Source organism: Oryctolagus cuniculus, chromosome 5 (genome assembly GCF_051225735.1).
Source record: "Oryctolagus cuniculus isolate XC-2025 breed Fujian yellow rabbit chromosome 5, ASM5122573v1, whole genome shotgun sequence".
Taxonomy (NCBI): Eukaryota; Metazoa; Chordata; class Mammalia; order Lagomorpha; family Leporidae; genus Oryctolagus; species Oryctolagus cuniculus.
In genome coordinates this window covers 72,227,533-72,247,272 of record NC_142871.1, presented here as the reverse complement: position 1 = coordinate 72,247,272, position 19,740 = coordinate 72,227,533, and the positions used below count along the sequence as shown (strand labels likewise).

At 42.8% G+C, this 19,740-nt stretch overlaps 1 protein-coding gene across 6 annotated transcripts in view; it reads right to left on the bottom strand.

Moving 5' to 3' along the window:
- Positions 1-19,740, bottom strand: part of FAXC (failed axon connections homolog, metaxin like GST domain containing) — a 102,655-nt gene that overhangs the window by 15,139 nt on the left and 67,776 nt on the right. For 5 of the 6 annotated variants that reach the window (XM_089332840.1, XM_089332841.1, XM_008263304.5 and 2 more), the window contains one exon: positions 10,646-10,762. The exons of the other annotated variant lie outside the window; for it this stretch is intronic. In XM_089332840.1, the coding sequence (XP_089188966.1) occupies positions 10,646-10,762 (117 nt within the window). The remainder of the gene's footprint in view (positions 1-10,645; positions 10,763-19,740) is intronic. 6 annotated transcript variants of the gene reach the window in all.

Below are 19,740 nucleotides of genomic sequence, written 5' to 3'. Positions count from 1 at the left end.
TAAATCATTCTTGGGTTCCTCTTTAAAGACAATTACGTTTCCAAAAAAAGAAAAAAGTGAAATTACCATTGAGATGCAATGTGTTTGAACAGCCCTTGTCTGGACTGCAGAAGAACAGCTTTTGTTCATGGTGGTTGTTGTTTTTTTTTTTTTAATATTTTTTATTTTTATGCTTTTTGTTTTGAATTTTTTCTTTTTCTTTTTGTCCCTAATACAACGTGCTGAACTCTTTACCTAGAACAGAGTTAATCTTCTGTGTATAAAGTTAAATGAAAATAGATCTTAGTAAAAAACAAGACTGGGAACAGGAGAGGGAAGAGGTAGAGGGGTGGGAATGTGGGTGGGAGGCTGGGAACGATGGGAAGAATTACTATGTTCCTAAACGTTTATTTATGAAATGTATGCGGGGGGGGGGGGCGGCATGGAGCTAATGACTGAAAAGAGACTTAGAGACTGTCTGTGGCCTTTAATCATTTGTGCTACACGGGTCCTAAGGGACATTGGAAGTTACTCACCTGCTTTAAGCCTCAAAGTACATGCGAAGACATGCTAAAAGCCCCATGTGTGTGTCTCACAGAGGGACCCAAAACCAATGCTCCAAAAAGGTTGATAATCTCTTTAACAAGAACACTAAATGCCTCAAGTCTTTCAAGAAGTAATAGGAAAAAAGGCCAAATCATAAATAAATTAATACAGGATGCTTTATCCCTTAAAAGGGGGATTCTATGGTCTGAGAGTTCTACTGATAATGTATCCCTAAATACTTCTATGCTAAATAACAGATGACTTCAGTTGTCTTGGTTGTTGTTTGTTTAATTTTTTTATTTTTAGGCTTTTTGTTTTGAATTTTTTCTTTTTCTTTTTGTTCCTCATACAACGTGCTGAACTCTTTACCTAGAACGGAGTTAATCTTCTGTGTATAAAGTTTAATGAAAATAGATCTTAGTAAAAAACAAGACTGGGAACAGTATGAGTTTGCATACGTAAGGATGTGTGTAAGTAGGTAGTACAGGTGTTTGGGCACAGATTATACTTCTGCCAACAGTGCTGGCATCCCATACGGGTATTGGTTCACATCCTGGCTACTCTTCCTCCTATCCAGCTCTCTGCTTATGGTCTTGGAAAGCAGTAGAAGATGGCCCAAGTCCTTGGGCCCCTGCATCCATGTGGGAGACCTAGAAGAAGCTCCTGGCTCCTGGCTTCCGATCAGCCCAGCTCTGGCCATTGCAGCCATTTGGGGAGTGAACAGGCAGATGGAAGAATTCTCTCTCTCTCTGCCTCTGCCTCCCTCTAACTCTGCCTTTCAAATAAATAAATAAATCTTTAAAAAAAGAAAGAAAAATAAGAAATATAGCTGTTTGTGTGTGCATAGGAGCATGTGGGTAGATGTGGGTGGGCTGTGAACATGGATGTGTCTGGTGGGAGAAGAGGAAAGGAAGTACCAGAAACAGTGGATATAAAACAGACTCCTAAATCAATTAGAAAGAATCAATATCTTTTAGATCACCATGGAAAACCTTCCAAAATAAAGAAAAATTAATATTTTCATTACTGCCAGCATCACTAATATAGTAACATTCACAGTATCATATTATGATATCAATGTATCATAAAACAAGGAATGTATTCATAATGATCACTTAGGAAACTAAACACGAGTCCATGTTATTCCTAGCCTCACTCAGCTGAATTTCTTAAAGAGCTTCAACCAATGCCTAATCCAGCCAAGTATGGGCAAGTATCTGGACCCCAGCCACCCAACTCCTGTGCCAACCCCACCCTCAACAAGAGAATCTGAAGAATGAGTGCTGCTGCCCTCAGCCTGGTCTGAACTCCTGGTCATGTGCTGAGCATGCACATGTGTCACACACACAGCTTCAGGCTTCACCACTACAAGTGCCGCTCGCCTGCCTGTGTGATTCTGCCTAGCTTAGCCCGTCTGCCTATCAGCCTATCTGTCCAACAATTACTAAAAGCATCCTCTGTGCCACTGCACCAGTGACCTCATCCACACTCCTCAGCCTGCTCAGCTGGGCACAAACACTTTGTTGAACTCTTGCCAATCACCTTCTCTAAAACTAAATACTGAAATTTAATCTTCACATCCCCGGTCCCTAAGTGCTTGCTCAGATACTGCTTTCAGCTGAAGATGATTTCAAACAGTACCCACCCATCTCCGCAGGAGAAGTGTCTCCCAGAGGCCCAGCTGCAACATATCTGCTACCATCCCACTACACACACACACACACACACACACACACACTACACCCCACTCCCAAGATCTAGTCGGGTGAGCTTTTTTCAACTCCCTTGCCATCATGAATTTTACTCCTAGCTATTAACCCTGCCTCCACACCACACACATACATGTTCATCACCTGACTCTGATCCATACATCTTCCTTTCTGCACTTACTCCCCCAGAATAGAGGAACTGTAATTCTGAAAGGTTTAACAGTCAAGATCACATAACAGATTCCAAGATTGTGTTTCTTTGATCAAAATGCACACTCAAGAGAGCGGCAAGATGGCAGAATAGGAATGGAGCACACTGATAGTTGGGGAAGAGACAGTTTCATAAAAGTGGAGATACTGCAGGTTCAAGGAAGGGTAGGGGAAGAAACAGCAGAGGAAACTCTTCCAGAACTAGTGATTCACAGTGGACCTGCGTGGAGAGCGTGGGAGCCCACAGTTCAGGACACCAGCGGCAGAATCAATGCACCAGCACTGGAACGTGAGGTGAGCCGAACCTCAATAGCCCGAGACACCGGCGGGCAAGTGGAAAGAGGAGACTAGAGGGAACGAGGCTTGAAACTCCATGGGGAAAAGTTCACTAGGCTAACTAGAAGAGAGAGAAAAAAAAAAGTGACTGATACGGACACGAGTTTCTCTCTCTTCGCTCACCTCTCAAAGGCGAGCAAGACAAAGAGCAGGCGCCATTTTGGACATATGTCATAAGCAGGGTGACCTCAGGTCTGCACCAGCCCTCAGCCTAGCAGAAAAACCTGACTCTTTCGGGGGGGGGGGGGGTGTTGAAATAACAGGAGATTAGGACCTAGTGAATGTGTGGTGCTAATGAACTGAGACTGTGAAAAAAGAGACGGTGGGGGAGAGAACTCACAGAATTCACGTGAGTACTCTCCAGAGACGCTACAATTCGGTAACCTTGGCAACCCAGTGGGAGACTGCAGGAGAATTTGAGCCCACATTGAGGGCAGGACAGATTCCCTGTATGGTCCTTGGAAAAGAGCTTCCGATCTCTGGCTCCTGTGGGTATATCATTCGCCTGCTAACTACCTCCAATTCCATTCAGCTGTGAGGAATTACCTCCCTTTTGAATCAAAGAAAGAAAGAAAGAGAGAGAGAGATTTACCATGCCTAACCTGAGAGTGTCACCTTTGGCACACCCTTAACCATGAGGAACCAAACAGAGCTCTCAGGCCACACCCATCTCAAGCCTCTAAGGCTCCATCAAAAGCAGACAGTCGGCCGGCGCCGCGGCTCACTAGGCTAATCCTCCGCCTAGCGGCGCCGGCACACCGGGTTCTAGTCCCGGTTGGGGTGCCGGATTCTGTCCCGGTTGCCCCTCTTCCAGGCCAGCCCTCTGCTGTGGCCAGGGAGTGCAGTGGAGGATGGCCCAGGTGCTTGGGCCCTGCACCCCATGGGAGACCAGGAAAAGCACCTGGCTCCTGGCTCCTGCCATCGGATCAGCGCGGTGCGCCGGCCGCAGCGCGCCAGCCGCGGCGGCCATTGGAGCGTGAACCAACGGCAAAGGAAGACCTTTCTCTCTGTCTCTCTCTCTCACTGTCCACTCTGCCTGTCAAAAAAAAAAATTAAAAAAAAAAAAATAAAAAAAAATAAAAAAAAAAAAAAAAAAAAGAAAGAAAAAAAAAAAAAGCAGACAGTCTACTTAATACAGTCATAGTATAACAAGAAAAAACACCACAGTGAGGGAGAAGAATCCAAAGATATCTCCACAATGCCAAGCAAAAAATGCAGAAACCGAGGAAACAAGGAAGACAGTATGACACCCCCAAATGAACAAGACACCCCAACCCAAGATTATGAAAATGATGAGATGAAAGAAATGCAAGATATGGATTTCAAAAATTTATGATAAGAACAATTAGAAGTTTTCAAAAACAAATGCTTGAGGAATGGAATTCCTTACTGGACAGGATAGAAAATCTCCTTCAAGAAAATGAAATCTTAAGGAGGAATCAAAATGAAACGCAGAAACTAGTAGAACAGGAAAGTGTGATAGTGAAGGGAAATCTAAATGAAATGTAGAACTCAATAGATCAAATGACAAACACGTTAGAGAGCCTTAAAAGCAGAGTGAGTGAAACAGAAGAGAGAATATTGGACTTAGAAGACAGAGAACAGGAAAGGATACAGTCAGACCAAAGAAAAGAAGAGGAAATTAGAAATCTAAAAAATATTGTCGGGAATCTACAGGATACTATTAAAAAACCCAACATTTGGGTTCTAGGAGTTCCTGAAGGCATAGAGAGAGAGAAAGGATTAGAAGGCCTTTTTAGTGAGATACTTGCAGAGAACTTCCTGGGTTTGGAGAAGGACAGAGACATCCGAGTACAGGAAGCTCATAGAACCCCTAGTAAACATGACCAAAAGAGATCCTCACCACGACATGTTGTAATCAAACTCACCACAACGAAACATAAAAAAAAAAAATTCTAAAATGTGCAAGAGAGAAACATCAGATTACTCTCAGAGGACTGCCAATTAGACTCACAGCAGACTTCTCATCAGAAACACCACAGGCTAGGAGGGAATGGCGAGACATAGCCCAGGTATTAAGAGAGAAAAACTGCCAGCCCAGAATATTATATCCTGCTAAGCTCTCATTTGTGAATGAAGGTGAAATAAAGAACTTTCATAGCAAACAGAAATTGAAAGAATTTGTCACCACTCGTCCAGCCCTGCAAAAGATGCTTAAAGATGTGTTACACACAGAAACACGGTCATCAATATGAAAGAAGGTAAAGGAAGGAAACCTCACAGCAAAAGATCACAGGGAATTCAAAGCATATATTAGAAAATATCTTTGGCAAATGGCAGGGCAAAGTTACTACTTATCAATAGTCACACTGAACGTTAATGGCCTGAACTGTCCAGTTAAAAGACACAGGTTGGCTGATTGGGTTAAGGAACAAACCCATCTACTTGCTGCTTACAAGAAACACATCTTTCCAACAAAGATCCATACAGACTGAAAGTGAAAGGCTGGAAAAAGATATACCATGCCAACAGAAATGAAAAAAGAGCGGGTATAGCCATCTTAATATCGGAAAACATAAACTTTAACACAAAAACTGTTAAGAGAGACAAAGAGGAGCACTATATAATGATTAAGGGATCAATTCAACAGGGAGATATAATGATTATCAATGTATATGCACCTAATTACAGGGCACCGGTCTATTTAAAAGATTTGTTAAAGGACTTAAAGGGAGACTTAGACTCCAGTACAATAGTACTGGGGGACTTCAATACTCCACTCTCAGAAATAGACAGATCAACAGGACAGATCAACAAGGAGACAGTAGATTTAAATGACATTATAGCCCAAATGGATCTAACAGATATCTACAGAACTTTTCATCCTACACACAAAGCATTAACATTCTTCTCAGCAGTACATGGAACCTTCTCTAGGATTGACCACATACTAGGCCATAAAGCAAGTCTCAGCAAATTCAAAAGAATTAGAATCATACTACGCAGCTTATCAGACCATAAAGGAATGAAGTCGGAAATTAGCAACTCAGGAATCCCTAGAGCATATGCAAACACATGGAGATTGAACAACATGCTACTGAATGAACACTGGGTCATAGAAGAAATCAAAAGAGAAATCAAAAACTTTCTGGAAGTAAATGAGGATAACAGCACAACATTCCAAAACTTATGGGATACAGCAAAAGCAGTGTTAAGAGGAAAGTTTATAGCAATAGTTGCCTACATCAAAAAATTGGAAAGGCACCAAATAAATGAGCTTTCAATTCATCTCAAGGATCTAGATAATCTGCAGCAAACCAGACCCAAATCTAGTAGGAGAAGCTGGTTTTTTGAAAAAATAAACAAAATTGACACCCCATTGGCCCAACTAAGTAAAAAAAGAAGAGAGAAGACCCAAATCAATAAAATCAGAGATGAAAAAGGAAACGTAACAACAGACACCACAGAAATAAAAAGAATCATCAGAAATTACTACAAGGACTTGTATGCCAGCAAACAGGGAAACCTATCAGAAATGGATAGATTCCTGGACACATGCAACCTACCTAAATTGAACCAGGAAGACATCGAAAACCTAAACAGACCCATAACTGAGACAGAAATTGAAACAGTAATAAAGGCCCTCCCAACAAAGAAAAGCCCAGGACCAGATGGATTTACTGCTGAATTCTACCAGACATTTAAAGAAGAACTAACTCCAATTCTTCTCAAACTATTCAGAACAATCGAAAAAGAGGGAGTCCTCACAAATTCTTTTTATGAAGCCAGCATCACCTTAATTCCTAAGCCAGAAAAAGATGCAGCATTGAAAGAGAATTACAGACCAATATCCCTGATGAACATAGATGCAAAAATCCTCAATAAAATTCTGGCCAATAGAATGCAACAACACATCAGAAAGATCATCCACCCAGACCAAGTGGGATTTATCCCTGGTAAGCAGGGATGGTTCAATGTGCGCAAGACAATCAGTGTGATACACCACATTAACAAACTGCAGAAGAAAAACCATATGATTCTCTCAATAGATGCCGAGAAAGCATTTGATAAAATACAACACCCGTTCATGATGAAAACTCTAAGCAAACTGGGTATGGAAGGAACATTCCTCAATACAATCAAAGCAATTTATGAAAAATCCACGGCTAACATCCTATTGAATGGGGAAAAGTTGGAAGCATTTCCACTGAGATCTGGTACCAGACAGGGATGCCCACTCTCACCACTGCTATTCAATATAGTTCTGGAAGTTTTAGCCAGAGCCATTAGGCAAGAACAAGAAATTAAAGGGATACAAATTGGGAAGCAAGAGCTCAAACTATCCCTCTTTGCAGATGATATGATTCTTTATTTAGGGGACCCAAAGAGCTCTACTAAGAGACTATTGGAACTCATAGAAGAGTTTGGCAAAGTAGCAGGATATAAAATCAATGCACAAAAATCAACAGCCTTTGTATACACAGGCAATGCCATGGCTGAGGAAGAACTTCTAAGATGCATCCCATTCACAATAGCTACAAAAACAATCAAATACCTTGGAATAAACTTAACCAAGGATGTTAAGGATCTCTACGATGAAAATTACAAAACCTTAAAGAAAGAAATAGAAGAGGATACCAAAAAGTGGAAAAATCTTTCATGCTCATGCACTGAAAGAATCAATATCATCACAATGTCCATTCTCCCAAAAACAATTTACAGATTCAATGCAATCCCAATCAAAATACTGAAGACATTCTTCTCAGATCTGGAAAAAATGATGCTGAAATTCATATGGAGACAAAGGAGACCTCGAATAGCTAAAGCAATCTTGTACAACAAAAATAAAGCCAGAGGCATCACAATACCAGATTTCAGGACATACTACAGGGCAGTTGTTATCAAAACAGCATGGTACTGGTACAGAAACAGATGGATAGACCAATGGAACAGAATAGAATCACCAGAAATCAATCCAAACGTCTACAGCCAACTTCTATTTGATCAAGGATCTAAAACCAATCCCTGGAGTAAGGACAGTCTATTCAATAAATGGTGCTGGGAAAATTGGATTTCCACGTGCAGATCCATGAAGCAAGACCCCTACCTTTCACCTTACACAAAAATTCACTCAACATGGATTAAAGACTTAAATCTATGACCTGACACCATCAAATTATTAGAGAGCATTGGGAAACCCTGCAAGATATAGGTACCGGCAAAGACTTCCTAGAAAAGACCCTGGAGGCGCAGGCAGTCAAAGTCAAAATTAACTATTGGGATTGCATCAGATTGAGAAGTTTGTGTACTGCAAAAGAAACAGTCAGGAGAGTGAAGAGGCAACTGACAGAATGGGAAAAAATATTTGCAAACTACGCAACAGATAAAGGGTTGATAACCAGAATCTACAAAGAAATCAAGAAACTCCACAACATCAAAACAAACAACCCACTTAAGAGATGGGCCAAGGACCTCAATAGACATTTTTCAAAAGAGGAAATCCAAATGGCTAATAGACACATGAAAAAATATTCAAGATCACTAGCAATCAGGGAAATGCAAATCAAAACCACAATGAGGTTTCACCTCACCCCAGTTAGAATGGCTCACATTCAGAAATCTACCAACAACAGATGCTGGCGAAGATGTGGGGGAAAAGGGACACTAACCCACTGTTGGTGGGAATGCAAACTGGTTAAGCCACTATGGAAGTCAGTCTGGAGATTCCTCAGAAACCTGAATATAACCCTACCATACAACCCAGCCATCCCACTCCTTGGAATTTACCCAAAGAAAATTAAATTGGCAAAGAAACAAGCTGTCTGCACATTAATGTTTATTGCAGCTCAATTCACAATAGCTAAGACCTGGAACCAACCCAAATGCCCATCAACAGTAGACTGGATAAAGAAATTATGGGTCATGTACTCTATAGAATACTATACAGCAGTCAAAAACAATGAAACCCGGTCATTTGCAACAAGATGCAGGAATCTGGAAAACATCATGCTGAGTGAATTAAGCCATTCCCAAAGGGACAAATATCATATGTTCTCCCTGATCAGCGAGAATTAACTGAGCACCAAAGGGGAAACCTGTTGAAGTGAAATGGACACTATGAGAAACAGTTACTTGATCAGCTCTTGTCCTGACTGTTGATGTACAATGTAATACTTTATCCATTTAGTATTTTTTTGTTTTGTTTTGTTCTAGTACTATTGGTTGAACTCTGTAATTAACACACAATTATTCTTAGGTGTTTAAATTTTAACTGAAAAGTGATCCCTGTTAAATATAAGAGTGGGAATAAGAGGGAAGAGATGTACAGTTTGGGACATGCTCAAGCTGACTTGCCACAAATGGTGGAGTTAGAATCCTGCCAGGGGATCCCAATACAATCCCATCAAGGTAGCATGTACCAATGCCATCTCACTAGTCCAAGTGATCAATTTATGTTCACAATTGATCAAACTGATAGGTCTAAGAGTCAAAGGGATCACACGAACAAGACTAGTGTCTGCAAATACTAACTGATAGAATAAAAAAGGGAGAGAATGATCCATCATGGGAAGTGGGATACACAGCAGACTCATAGAATGGCAGATGTCCTAAACAGCACTCTGGCCTCAGAATCAGCCCTTAAGGCATTCTGATATGGCTGAAGAGCCCATGAGAGTATTTTAGGCATAGAAAGCCAAGACACTCTGGCAAAAAAAAAAAAAAAAAAAAAAAAAAAAAAAAAAAACCCTAAATGAAAGATCTCCACGAGTGAGATCCCAGTGGAAAGAACGGGCCATCAAAGAAGGAGGTACCTTTCTCTGAAGGGAGGAGAGAACTTCCACTTTGACTATGACCCTTTCTGAATAAGATCAAAGTCAGCGAACTCAAAAGGCTTCCAAAGCTTTGGCAACTCATGACTAGAGCCTAGGGAGATTACTGATGCCATAAACAAGAGTGTCAATTTGTTAAGTCAACAACAGGAGTCACTGTGTACTTACTTCTCATGTGGGATCTGTCCTTAATGTGCTGTCCAATGTGAAGTAATGCTATAACTAGTACTGAAACAGTATTTTACACTTTGTATTTCTGTATGGGTGCAAACTGATGAAATCTTTACTTAATACATACTAAATTGATCTTCTGTATATAAAGATAATTGAAAATGAATCTTGATGTGAATCGAATGGGAGAGGGAATGGGAGATGGGAGGGGTGCGAGTGGGAGGGAAATTATTGGGGGGGGAGCCATTGTAATCCATAAACTGTACTTTGGAAATTTATATTTACTAAATAAAAAAATAAATAAAATTAAAAATTAAAAAATTTTTTAAAAATGCACACTCAATAACAATATTTTACATAGCACTAGGTTCACAATCTGTTGACATTTCGCACACTTTCCCAAAATCTTGAACTTTCCAGTTCTACTACTTTCAGTATATGATCTGAATCTACTCCTCCAGAATAGGACGAGAGACTGGATTGAACTTGGATGACACATACTCATTTGTACTTACACCTACATGTGAAATATCTAAACCCAGCTCAAAGCCAAAAAGAGCCCTGAGATGGGCAGTGAATTCATCCATCAGCATCACCCCACTGTAGTTGCTATAGCATTTGAGATTCCAGAAAGTTGTGAACCATCATTGCCCACCAGAGATAAAGGAAGATCAACTAACAAAGGGCAGCAGGTGGAATTCAAACCCTATTTCAGCAACAAGCAATTACGTCCCCCGGTGCAAGGAGCTGGAAAAGAACTGATGTTTGGTCCAAAACATCACAGCCTGGTGTCTCCATAAGGCACAGCCAAGCTTGAGGCACTGGCCTAGAATTCTCTATGTGATACCCATACCCTTCCATCCCCAGCAACCCCCAAAACCTGAAGAAGTTTACAGAGCTTGCCTTTGATCAGCCGCTCAGGTCTTGTGCCTGGCAAGGTCCACATTGCCTGTGCCAAGTGTCCAAAGACAGTGGCATCGAGTGTGGAAAACTTGGGCCCCATGATGTACTTCTTATCACCTGCAACAGACAGAACATAGAAGTCACTGGGATGGCCCATGCTGCCCACACAACCACAATGGCATTCAGCACAATCTGGTTATATGCTCACTTAACTGTGCACCAAAGGGCTTTGCAAAGCCAAAAATGCATGCATGATCTTTTTCTTAAAAAATTTAAAACACACGTAAAATGAATTAAGCAGTTCTATGCTACATCAACCCATGGGGTAGCAAAGCAGGAAACATAGCAAGAGAAGCACATGAGGGAGGACGTTCATGGAAAAAGGGAGAACTAATCAGAAACAGATTTCTAGGGAACTTTGTCTTGACCACTCACTTAAAGCTCGTGATGCTTGGGAACACCTGGAAGTTTGCTCAAATCATTTTGGCAGTAACCCAAACCAAGCACAGCCAACCTCAGCACTTATGTCATCAAATTAAGTACATTTCATCAGGAAAAACAAGAAGGCTAAGCTACTTATGAAGTTTGGAGGAAAGATTTTCATGATGTTCCACTGTCTGCACAAGATCCTCACCACTGGGCACCAAGAGAAGCTTTGAGGTCACAGGGTCAGTCTCTGGCATCAGGCACTCATACAAGGAGGTTTCGCACTACTGCTCCAGCACTGTGACCAGGTCAGGCCCTGTCACCTGGAATATCACACTCAGTCTATTTAAATTTCCTCAAGTATCCTGGGCCACCACCAGTTGCTATAACACACAGAGGCAGCATAGCTGGAGTGAGTCTACCTTGCTTACATTCTGGCACCACGGTCATGAACTGTGCGAACGTGGCCATTAATTAACCTCTCAGTCTTCCATCTGGAAAATGGGGATGGCATGAAGAGTGCCTACTTCTTAGGGGCACTGAAAATGCAACAACATACTGCGTGGAACTTAGCCCCATACAAAGGTAACTCAACCACTGGCTCCCATGATGATAGCCCCTCTCTTTCTCTGGTCATTTCCATAGCCCACTTGAATGTCAAGCACCCAAGACACTCTTTTCATCAGAAACACCTTCTATACTCTATGGAATACTTACAGAATAAGGTCCAAACTCGCAACTCAGAGCACATTATACTCTGCCTTCGACACTTGTCCCTGCGTTTTCCCTCAATCCTCCCTTCCTTGGGCAGAGCTTGGGAACAGACCCACTCCCCAGCACATTTAATGCCTCCCAGTGCTACATCTCAGCCTATGCTGTACCCAGCCCACTCCACCCTTATGTGCTCCCCGCTTTTGTCTATCAGGTCAATTCTATCCATCCTGTGAGCCCACCCCAGCCTTTCAGGTACTCTCTGCCTACTCCACCTGGTGGCAACAGGAGTTTTCAGTTCACACAGGCCCATGTCCAAATCGCACTTGTGCACATAAGAACTCACTGGATTTTAAGGCACTTAATGCCTGTTAACATCAACTTCCTGAAATGTAAAATGGGGCAAAGCTCTAGCTGTTGGGAAGAATAAATGAACAGAACACCCAGTAGATACATCCGGTCCTCTCCCCCAAGCCTCTTCAGTGGTACATTTTCCACACTGCTCCATACGCAGGCTATTGTTTATATGTGTGGTGTCTTTCCAGATAGATAGTAAGCCCTTTGAGAGTAAGGGTCGAGGCAGGCAGTGTGGCGTACTGGGTTACGCTGCTGCCTGTGACACTGGCATCCCACTTCTGATCCAGCTCCCTGCTAATGCACCTAAGAAAGTAGCAGATGAGGGTCCAGATGCTTGGACCCCTGCACCTACAGGGGAGATCTGGAGGAAGCTCCTGGCTCCTGGCTTTGACTCAGCCCAATCCTAGCCACTGTGGACATTTCGGAAGTGAACCAGCAGATAAAAGATCTCTCTCTCTCTCTCTCTCTCTCCCCCTCTGTAACTCCACCTTTCAAATAATTATATAAATTATAAAGTAGGGCCACCATTAGCTGTTGGGGCTATCTGGGGAATGAACCAGTGGATGGAAGATCTCTCTCTGTCTCTCTCTCTGTCTCTCTCTCTCTCTCTCACTATAACTCTGACTTTCAAATAAAATAAATAAATCTTTAAAAACACACATTACCACACGCACGTGCGCACACACACACACACACAATACTGGAAAAATAGTGGTAAAAATACTACCTGAGCAACAACAGATCAACAAAGAAAAGTATGTTTCATTTCTTTGCAAGAGTGTCAATTACTTCATGCTGCATCCTGCTGGCCCCATGCCTCAGCCACATACCTACTGGCATTAAGCAAATGCAGGTAGACAGAGGGATGCCAGGGCTCTCATGGCACCCTGCTAGGGCAGGAAGGGTGTGGCAATAGATGGCCAAATTGGGCCCAGGCTCAAACTACCCAAGGCCCTAACCTAGGCAGCCCACAAAGTGGGAACCACCAGAAGGATTAGAGCTATTGTGAGAAGGGCTACAGGGAGGAGAAAAAACAAGGTGAAAAAGGGTAGCCATGGATTCCTGAGCTAAAAATAAATGAAATAGAAGAAAGAAAATGTTGATCTTCTTGAACTGCTAAAAAGCAGGACAATAAAGGGAAATGTCAGAGTGAAATCTATAAATTATGAGGTCTCTTGAAGAAGACAAAGACTTAGGACACAGTGAGAAACTAACTATGGGTAAGAAATTGGGAATGGGGCTGGTGTTGTGGCATAGTAGATAAAGCCACAGCCTGCAATGCCAGCATACCATAGGGACGCCAATTCGAGTGCCGGCTGCTCCACTTCCAATCCAGCTTCCTGCTGATGTGCCTGGGAAAGCAGCAGAGAATGGTCCAAGTCCGTGGGCTGCTGCACCCATGTGGGAGACCTGGAGGAGGTTCCTAGCTCCTGGCTTTGGCCTGGCTTAGCCCCAGTCATTGTACCCACTTTGGGAGTAAACCAACAGATGAAAGATCTCTCCTTTTGTTTCTTTCTCTCTCAAATTCTGCCTTTCAAATACATAAATAAATCTTAAAAAAATAATAAATTGGAAAAACCTAAAAACAGAGCATATAAGACTTTGATAAAAAATAAAACCTAGTCATCAAATATATAAATCAACTGAACGCAGACTTCAACTAGAGCACACAGCATTTAGCCTAAATGCAGTTTGCTCTCAGCATGTTAAAAGTACAAGGCCATGAATTGACTCAGGTAAGAAGCAGATCAAGCATGCCAGCCAGTACCCAGGTCACCTGACTTTCCCCCTAAGGCTCTTTGTGCCCACAATCTGCCTGGCACACCATCATCTCAGAGGTAACAACCCCCGGAACAGCAGGAATGCTGGGCTGTGAAAGTTTACAAAAAGATACTTTGGTCAGGAAGGAATATAGACTAGATAGAGAAGCAGAAAAAGGAACAGAAATCTGAGGGTTTTTTTAAAAGGTACAGAATTTAGTATCTACAGAGAACCTTGACTGGCAGATACAAAATTGCACATATATACACACACAAGACAGCTGTCAACTTTTAAAGTCCTCAGAGTACCCACTGACTGGAAGCTTTCAAATTTTTCTTCTAGAATAATTTTTGGCATACAGAAGAATTCAAATATAACCGTCACTTCCAATAACATCCTACATAACCACAGTACATTTATCACAACTAAGAAATGAACCACTCGTAGAGTACTATGAGCTGCATTCTAGATTTCATTCAGATTTTATTAGCTTTCACACTAACATCTCCATTTTTGTTTTTGAAGCTGACCTACAATGTCACACTGCAGCTAACTGTTGTATCTCCCAAGTCTCCCCTAATTTGTGAAGGTTCTTTAGTCTTTCCTCGTGTTTCACATACTGAAACTTTTAAAAACTACTGCTCAGAGGGTGAGAGTTTGGCTAACAAGTCACTGCTTTGGGTGCCCACGTTCCATATCAGATTGCCTATGTTCAAGTCCAGCCCTGTTCCCAATTCCAGCTTCTTAATACTACACATTCTGGAAGGCAGTAAATGATGGCTGGGTCCTTGCCACCCATGCAACAGACCCAGACTGAATTCCTGGCTTCTGGCTCCAACACAACCCAGCTCCAGCTCTCTCTCTTTCTCTCGTTCTCAGGTTAAAAAACAAAATTCTTAGTCATTTTGTAAAACAGTCATCAGTTTAGGCTTGTCTAAGGTTTTTTCTGCTTTTAAGATTTATTTATTCATTTGAAAGGCAGAGTTACAGAGAGGGAGGGAGGGAAGAAAGAAATATACCATCTGCTGGTTCACTACCCAAATGTCTGCAGCAGCCAGGGCTGGGCCAGACTAAAGCCAGGGACCAAAGTACTTGGGCCACCTTTCTCTGCTTTCCAGGCTCATTAGTAGGGAGCTGGATCAGATGTGGAGCAGCCAGGACTCACACCTGCACCAATACAGGATGCCAGTTGGTAGCTTACGCCGCTGTGCCACGACACCAGTCCCTAAGGTTTTTATGTGATTGCATTAGGTCATGCATTTTTGGCATGAATGCCCCTCTGACAACTGATTTACTTGTCAATATGACTGGACCACGGTGTGCCCTGAAATTTGTTCAAACAATATTCCATGTGTGTCTCTGAGGGTGTTTTCGGATGAGGTTTGCCTTTGAATCAGCAGACTGAGTAAAGAAAACTGTCCTCCCCAGTGTGGGTGGTCCTTGTCCACTCAGTTGAGGGCCTGAGAAGAACACAAACGCAGAGGCTCTTTCAAGTGACAGAGAATTCCTCTGCTTGACTCTCTTCAAACTGGGGCACTGGCTTTTTATTACCTTTGGACTCAAAGCACCAAACCCACTGAGTCTCAAGCCTGCAACTGAATGAACTATGCCATCAGCTCTCCTGGGTCTCCAGCCCGCAAGCTCATTCTGCAGACTAGGGAACTTGTCAGCCTCAATAACACGTAAGCCAATGCCTAATCATCGATCTCTTCATGTCTTATTGGCTCTGTTTCTCTAGAAAACCCTAATTCTAACTACTGTTCTTCTTGAGACATCATATCTGGAGGAACACAAATGTCTATGTCTTACCCCACATGACCTTGACCGCCTGGTAAAAAGGTGTCTACCACATTTCTTCTCTATAAAGTTACTGTGTCTCCTTTTGCAATGAATAAACCTGGGAGGGATACTTTCAGCCTGTCTACATATCCTGTTTCTCCTCAAACGTTGACTCACTAATTTATCTGAAATGGTTATTATTGTGTGCTGTTTGCTTCATTGTGATTTTCCATCTCTCATTCCTCCTAAGTGTATTGATTAGAATTCCACTGTGCCTCTCTCCCATTTACTAATGTAATTCAATCATTTATTTATGTAGGGATGCACTCCTGGATATTCATTTTATTATATGGGTCATAATCCAATATTCTTATTAGTTATTTTGTTGCTGCAATCCTTCCAGCTCTGGCCTTTGGGAGCTTCACAAGGAGCACTGTTAATAAGGAAAGCAAATTAGATTTGATGCTGCTGAGAGACAAAGAGGCCAAGTTAAAGGCTTCAAGGTTGCAGCACTCCCAGGGTTCACCAAGAGGCCACAGATGGCACAACCACAGGATTTCTTGCAAAAAGCAAACACTAAGGTTACCACTGAAGGAATAAGCTTGGGTGCTGAGGCAACCTGAGCTTCACTGTGACAGGTGAACCACCCCCAACAACTCCACAGAAATGCAACAGCAGCTGAGGAGTATGTGAGTTCCTGTAACTCTCCCTGCTAGCTTCCAGGTTGGAAGTATGGACTGTGAATCATTGACAGGGACAAAGGAAGATTGAAAACAGGAAAGCTCTAGACAGAAGATCCCAGAGTACAGCAGACACCCTGAAGTATGCTCCACCAGAGATAAGCTTCCATAACCCCAAAACACCTACCCTAGGGCACCAGCTCTCCTAACTAGGAGGGTGAACACTCATCCCAACCATAGCAAGGTGACTTCAGATGCTCTGGGTGACTTAACGGACTTCCCTGGCTAGGTTTCCAAATAGCCATCCAGGAGCTGAGAACAGTGACCATGCAAGGACAGTGACCATGCATCCAGAGAGAAGGAGCCATGTGGCTCTGGAGGAGGGCCCACAGCAGGAATGGCAGGAGTTGGCTCTACTGATGGGCTAGGGAATGACAGCTGGTGCTGGGTATTCACAGCATCTGATGTGATGTCTCCTGGGTGGTTGAAGCAGCTCCTCCCTGTGAAGAAGGTCACATCTTAGATGCAGGAACCACTGGGGCATCCAACAATGACCAAAACCTGAGTAGAGGGTACTGAATCATGGAAACCAAGATGCCCTGATGGATATTTGCTCTTCGTACTCCAGACATGAACCAATGTGACTGGATTTTATCCTAGGTCATTGGTCATAAGTCTTTAGTAATCTCCATTACCACACGGCTGCTTACTCTGACCTCTGGCTTTTCCCACACTGTCTTCTACTCTCCTACTACAGGCAGCAACTAGGCTGACCAGGGAATACCAAGACACAGCAGAGAAGAGTATGTGAAAGAGGTCCAAGCATGGAGGTTTGGTCCCTCCACCCCACTACCTGCCCCTCACCCCTGCTAATACTGAGGTGATGGCTGAGAGATGAGGGGAAAGGGTGAATATGAAGGACAAAAGCACATAGTTGTCCAGAGAGAATTAAATCAATATTGAGTCTGGGAGGAATGACCAGAATCTAAGCCTAAAGACTTGGGCCAAACTGAGGGGACAAGCAAGCTGCAGAGTGGACACAAACTGAACTTGATAGGCAAGGGAATCCAGAGGGGCAAGCAGAGAGGACTGAGTGGAGATTCCTTTAAAAATAAACAAGAAATAGGGGCTGGTACTGCGGCATAGCGGGTAAAGCCGCCTTCTGCAGTGCCAGCATCCCATATGGGCACCAGTTCGAGTCCTGGCTGCTCCTCTTCCAGTCCAGCTCTCTGCTGTGGCCTGGGAAAGCAATAGAAGATGGCCCAAGTGCTTGGGCCCCTGCACCCACATGGGAGACCTGGAAGAGGCTCCTGGATCCTGGCTTCGGATCAGCACAGCTCCGGCCGTTGCAGCCAGTTGGGGAATGAACCAGCGGATGGAAGACATCTCTCTCTCTCTGCCTCTGCCTCTCTGCCTCTCTGCCTCTCTGCCTCTACCTCTGCCTCTCCTTCTCTCTCTGTGTAACTCTGACTTTCAAATAAATAAATAAATCTTAAAAAAATAAAATAAAAACAAGAAATAGACTTGCCATATGATCTAGTAATCCTACTAATGGGTTTATACCCTAAAGACTTGAACACAATGTATCAAAGGGATACCTGAACCACCATGTTAATAGCAGCACTGTTCATAGTAGCCAAATTTGGAATCACCCAAGGTGTCCATCATCACATGACTGGATTAAGAAAATGTAGTACATATACACAATGGAATATTACTCAGCTATAAAAAAAATTGGAATTCTACAAATTACAGCAAAATGGATGCAACTGGAGGTCATCACATTGAGTGAAATAAGCCAGATTCATAAAGGCAAACACCACATGTTCTCCCTTATGTGTGGGCACTAAAATTTAAAAAACCAACGACAGGACCGGTGCCGTGACACAGTAGGTTAATCTTCCACCTGTGGCACCGGCATCCCATATGGGCACCAGTTCTAGTCCTGGCTGCTCCTCTTCCTATCCAGCTATCTGCTGTGGCCTGGGAAAGCAGTAGAAGATGGCCCAAGTCTTTGGGCCCCTGCACCCGCGTGGGAGACCAGGAAGAAGCACCTGGCTCCTAGCTTCAGATCAGTACAGCTCCGGCTGTTGAGACCATTTGGAGAGTGAACCAATGGACTGAATACCTTTCTCTGTCTCTCCCTCTCATTGCCTGTAACTCTATCTCTCAAATAAATAAATAAAATCTTAAAAAAAAATAAAAGAGAAAAAAAAAACAAAAAAGTCTGTGTATATGAGTATTTATGCAAATACAGTTTTGTAAAACTGTTTTATACTCATGTAAAACCAATAGTTAAGAATGTTATACGATGGGGGGAGGGCAACACTGTGGCATTGTGAGTAAAGCTGCAGCCTACAGTGCCAGCATCCCATATGGGTGCCAGTTCGAGTATCAGCTGCTCCACTTCTGACCAGGCCTGGGAAAGCAGTAGGGGCTGGCCCAAGTCCTTGGGCCCCTGTACTCAGAGAGACCCAGAGGAAGCTCCTGGGTCCTAACTTTGAATCAGCACACCTCCATTGTGGCCATCTGGGAAGTGAACCAGTGGATGGAAGACCTCTCTCTCCCTCTCTCTCTCTCTGCCTCTGCCTCTCTGTAACTCTGCCTTTCAAATAAATAAATAAATTTTTTTTAAAAAAAAAATGTTATACTGGATCAGTGCTGTGGCACAGCAAGTTAAGCCACAGCCTGCAGCACCAGCATGCCATGAGCACCAATTCAAGTCCTGGATGCTCCACTTATAATCCATCTCCCTGTTAAAGTGCCTGGGAAAGCCGTGGAAGATGGCCCAAGTGCTTGGAACCCTGCACTCATGTGGGAGACCCAGAAGAGGCTCCAGACTCCTGGCTTTGGCCTGGCACAGCCCCAGCCATTGTGGCCATTTAAGGAGTGAATGAGCAGCTAGAAGATCTCTCCATCTCTCTTTCTGTCAGTCTTTCTCTGTCTCTGTAACCCTGTCTTTCAAATAAATAAATAAATCTGTAAAAAATAAAAAAGTGTTATACTACTATAGTTTTAATGTTCTATGATTACTTTAAAATTTACTGTATATGGGTGAAAGCACCTGGCTCCTAGCTTCAGATCAGTACAGCTGATCTGATTTTGCTGATTTTTCCATTTAATTATCATTTATAGCTGTCACCTCAATTCCCACTAAACTAGGGTCTTTTTTGCTTTTTACTCATTAAACTTTTTATTTGGTGAAGAATTAAGCCTTTGAATTGTAATGTAAATTTAAAAATATGTTATCTCAAAAACCAAAAAAAAAAGGAAGAAGAAGGGTAGGAGAGGGTAGGAGGGGAAAGGGAAGAGGGAGGAAGGGAATGTCATTATGTCCTCAGAATTGTATCTACAAAGCACATTGAATCTGTTAAAAACTGT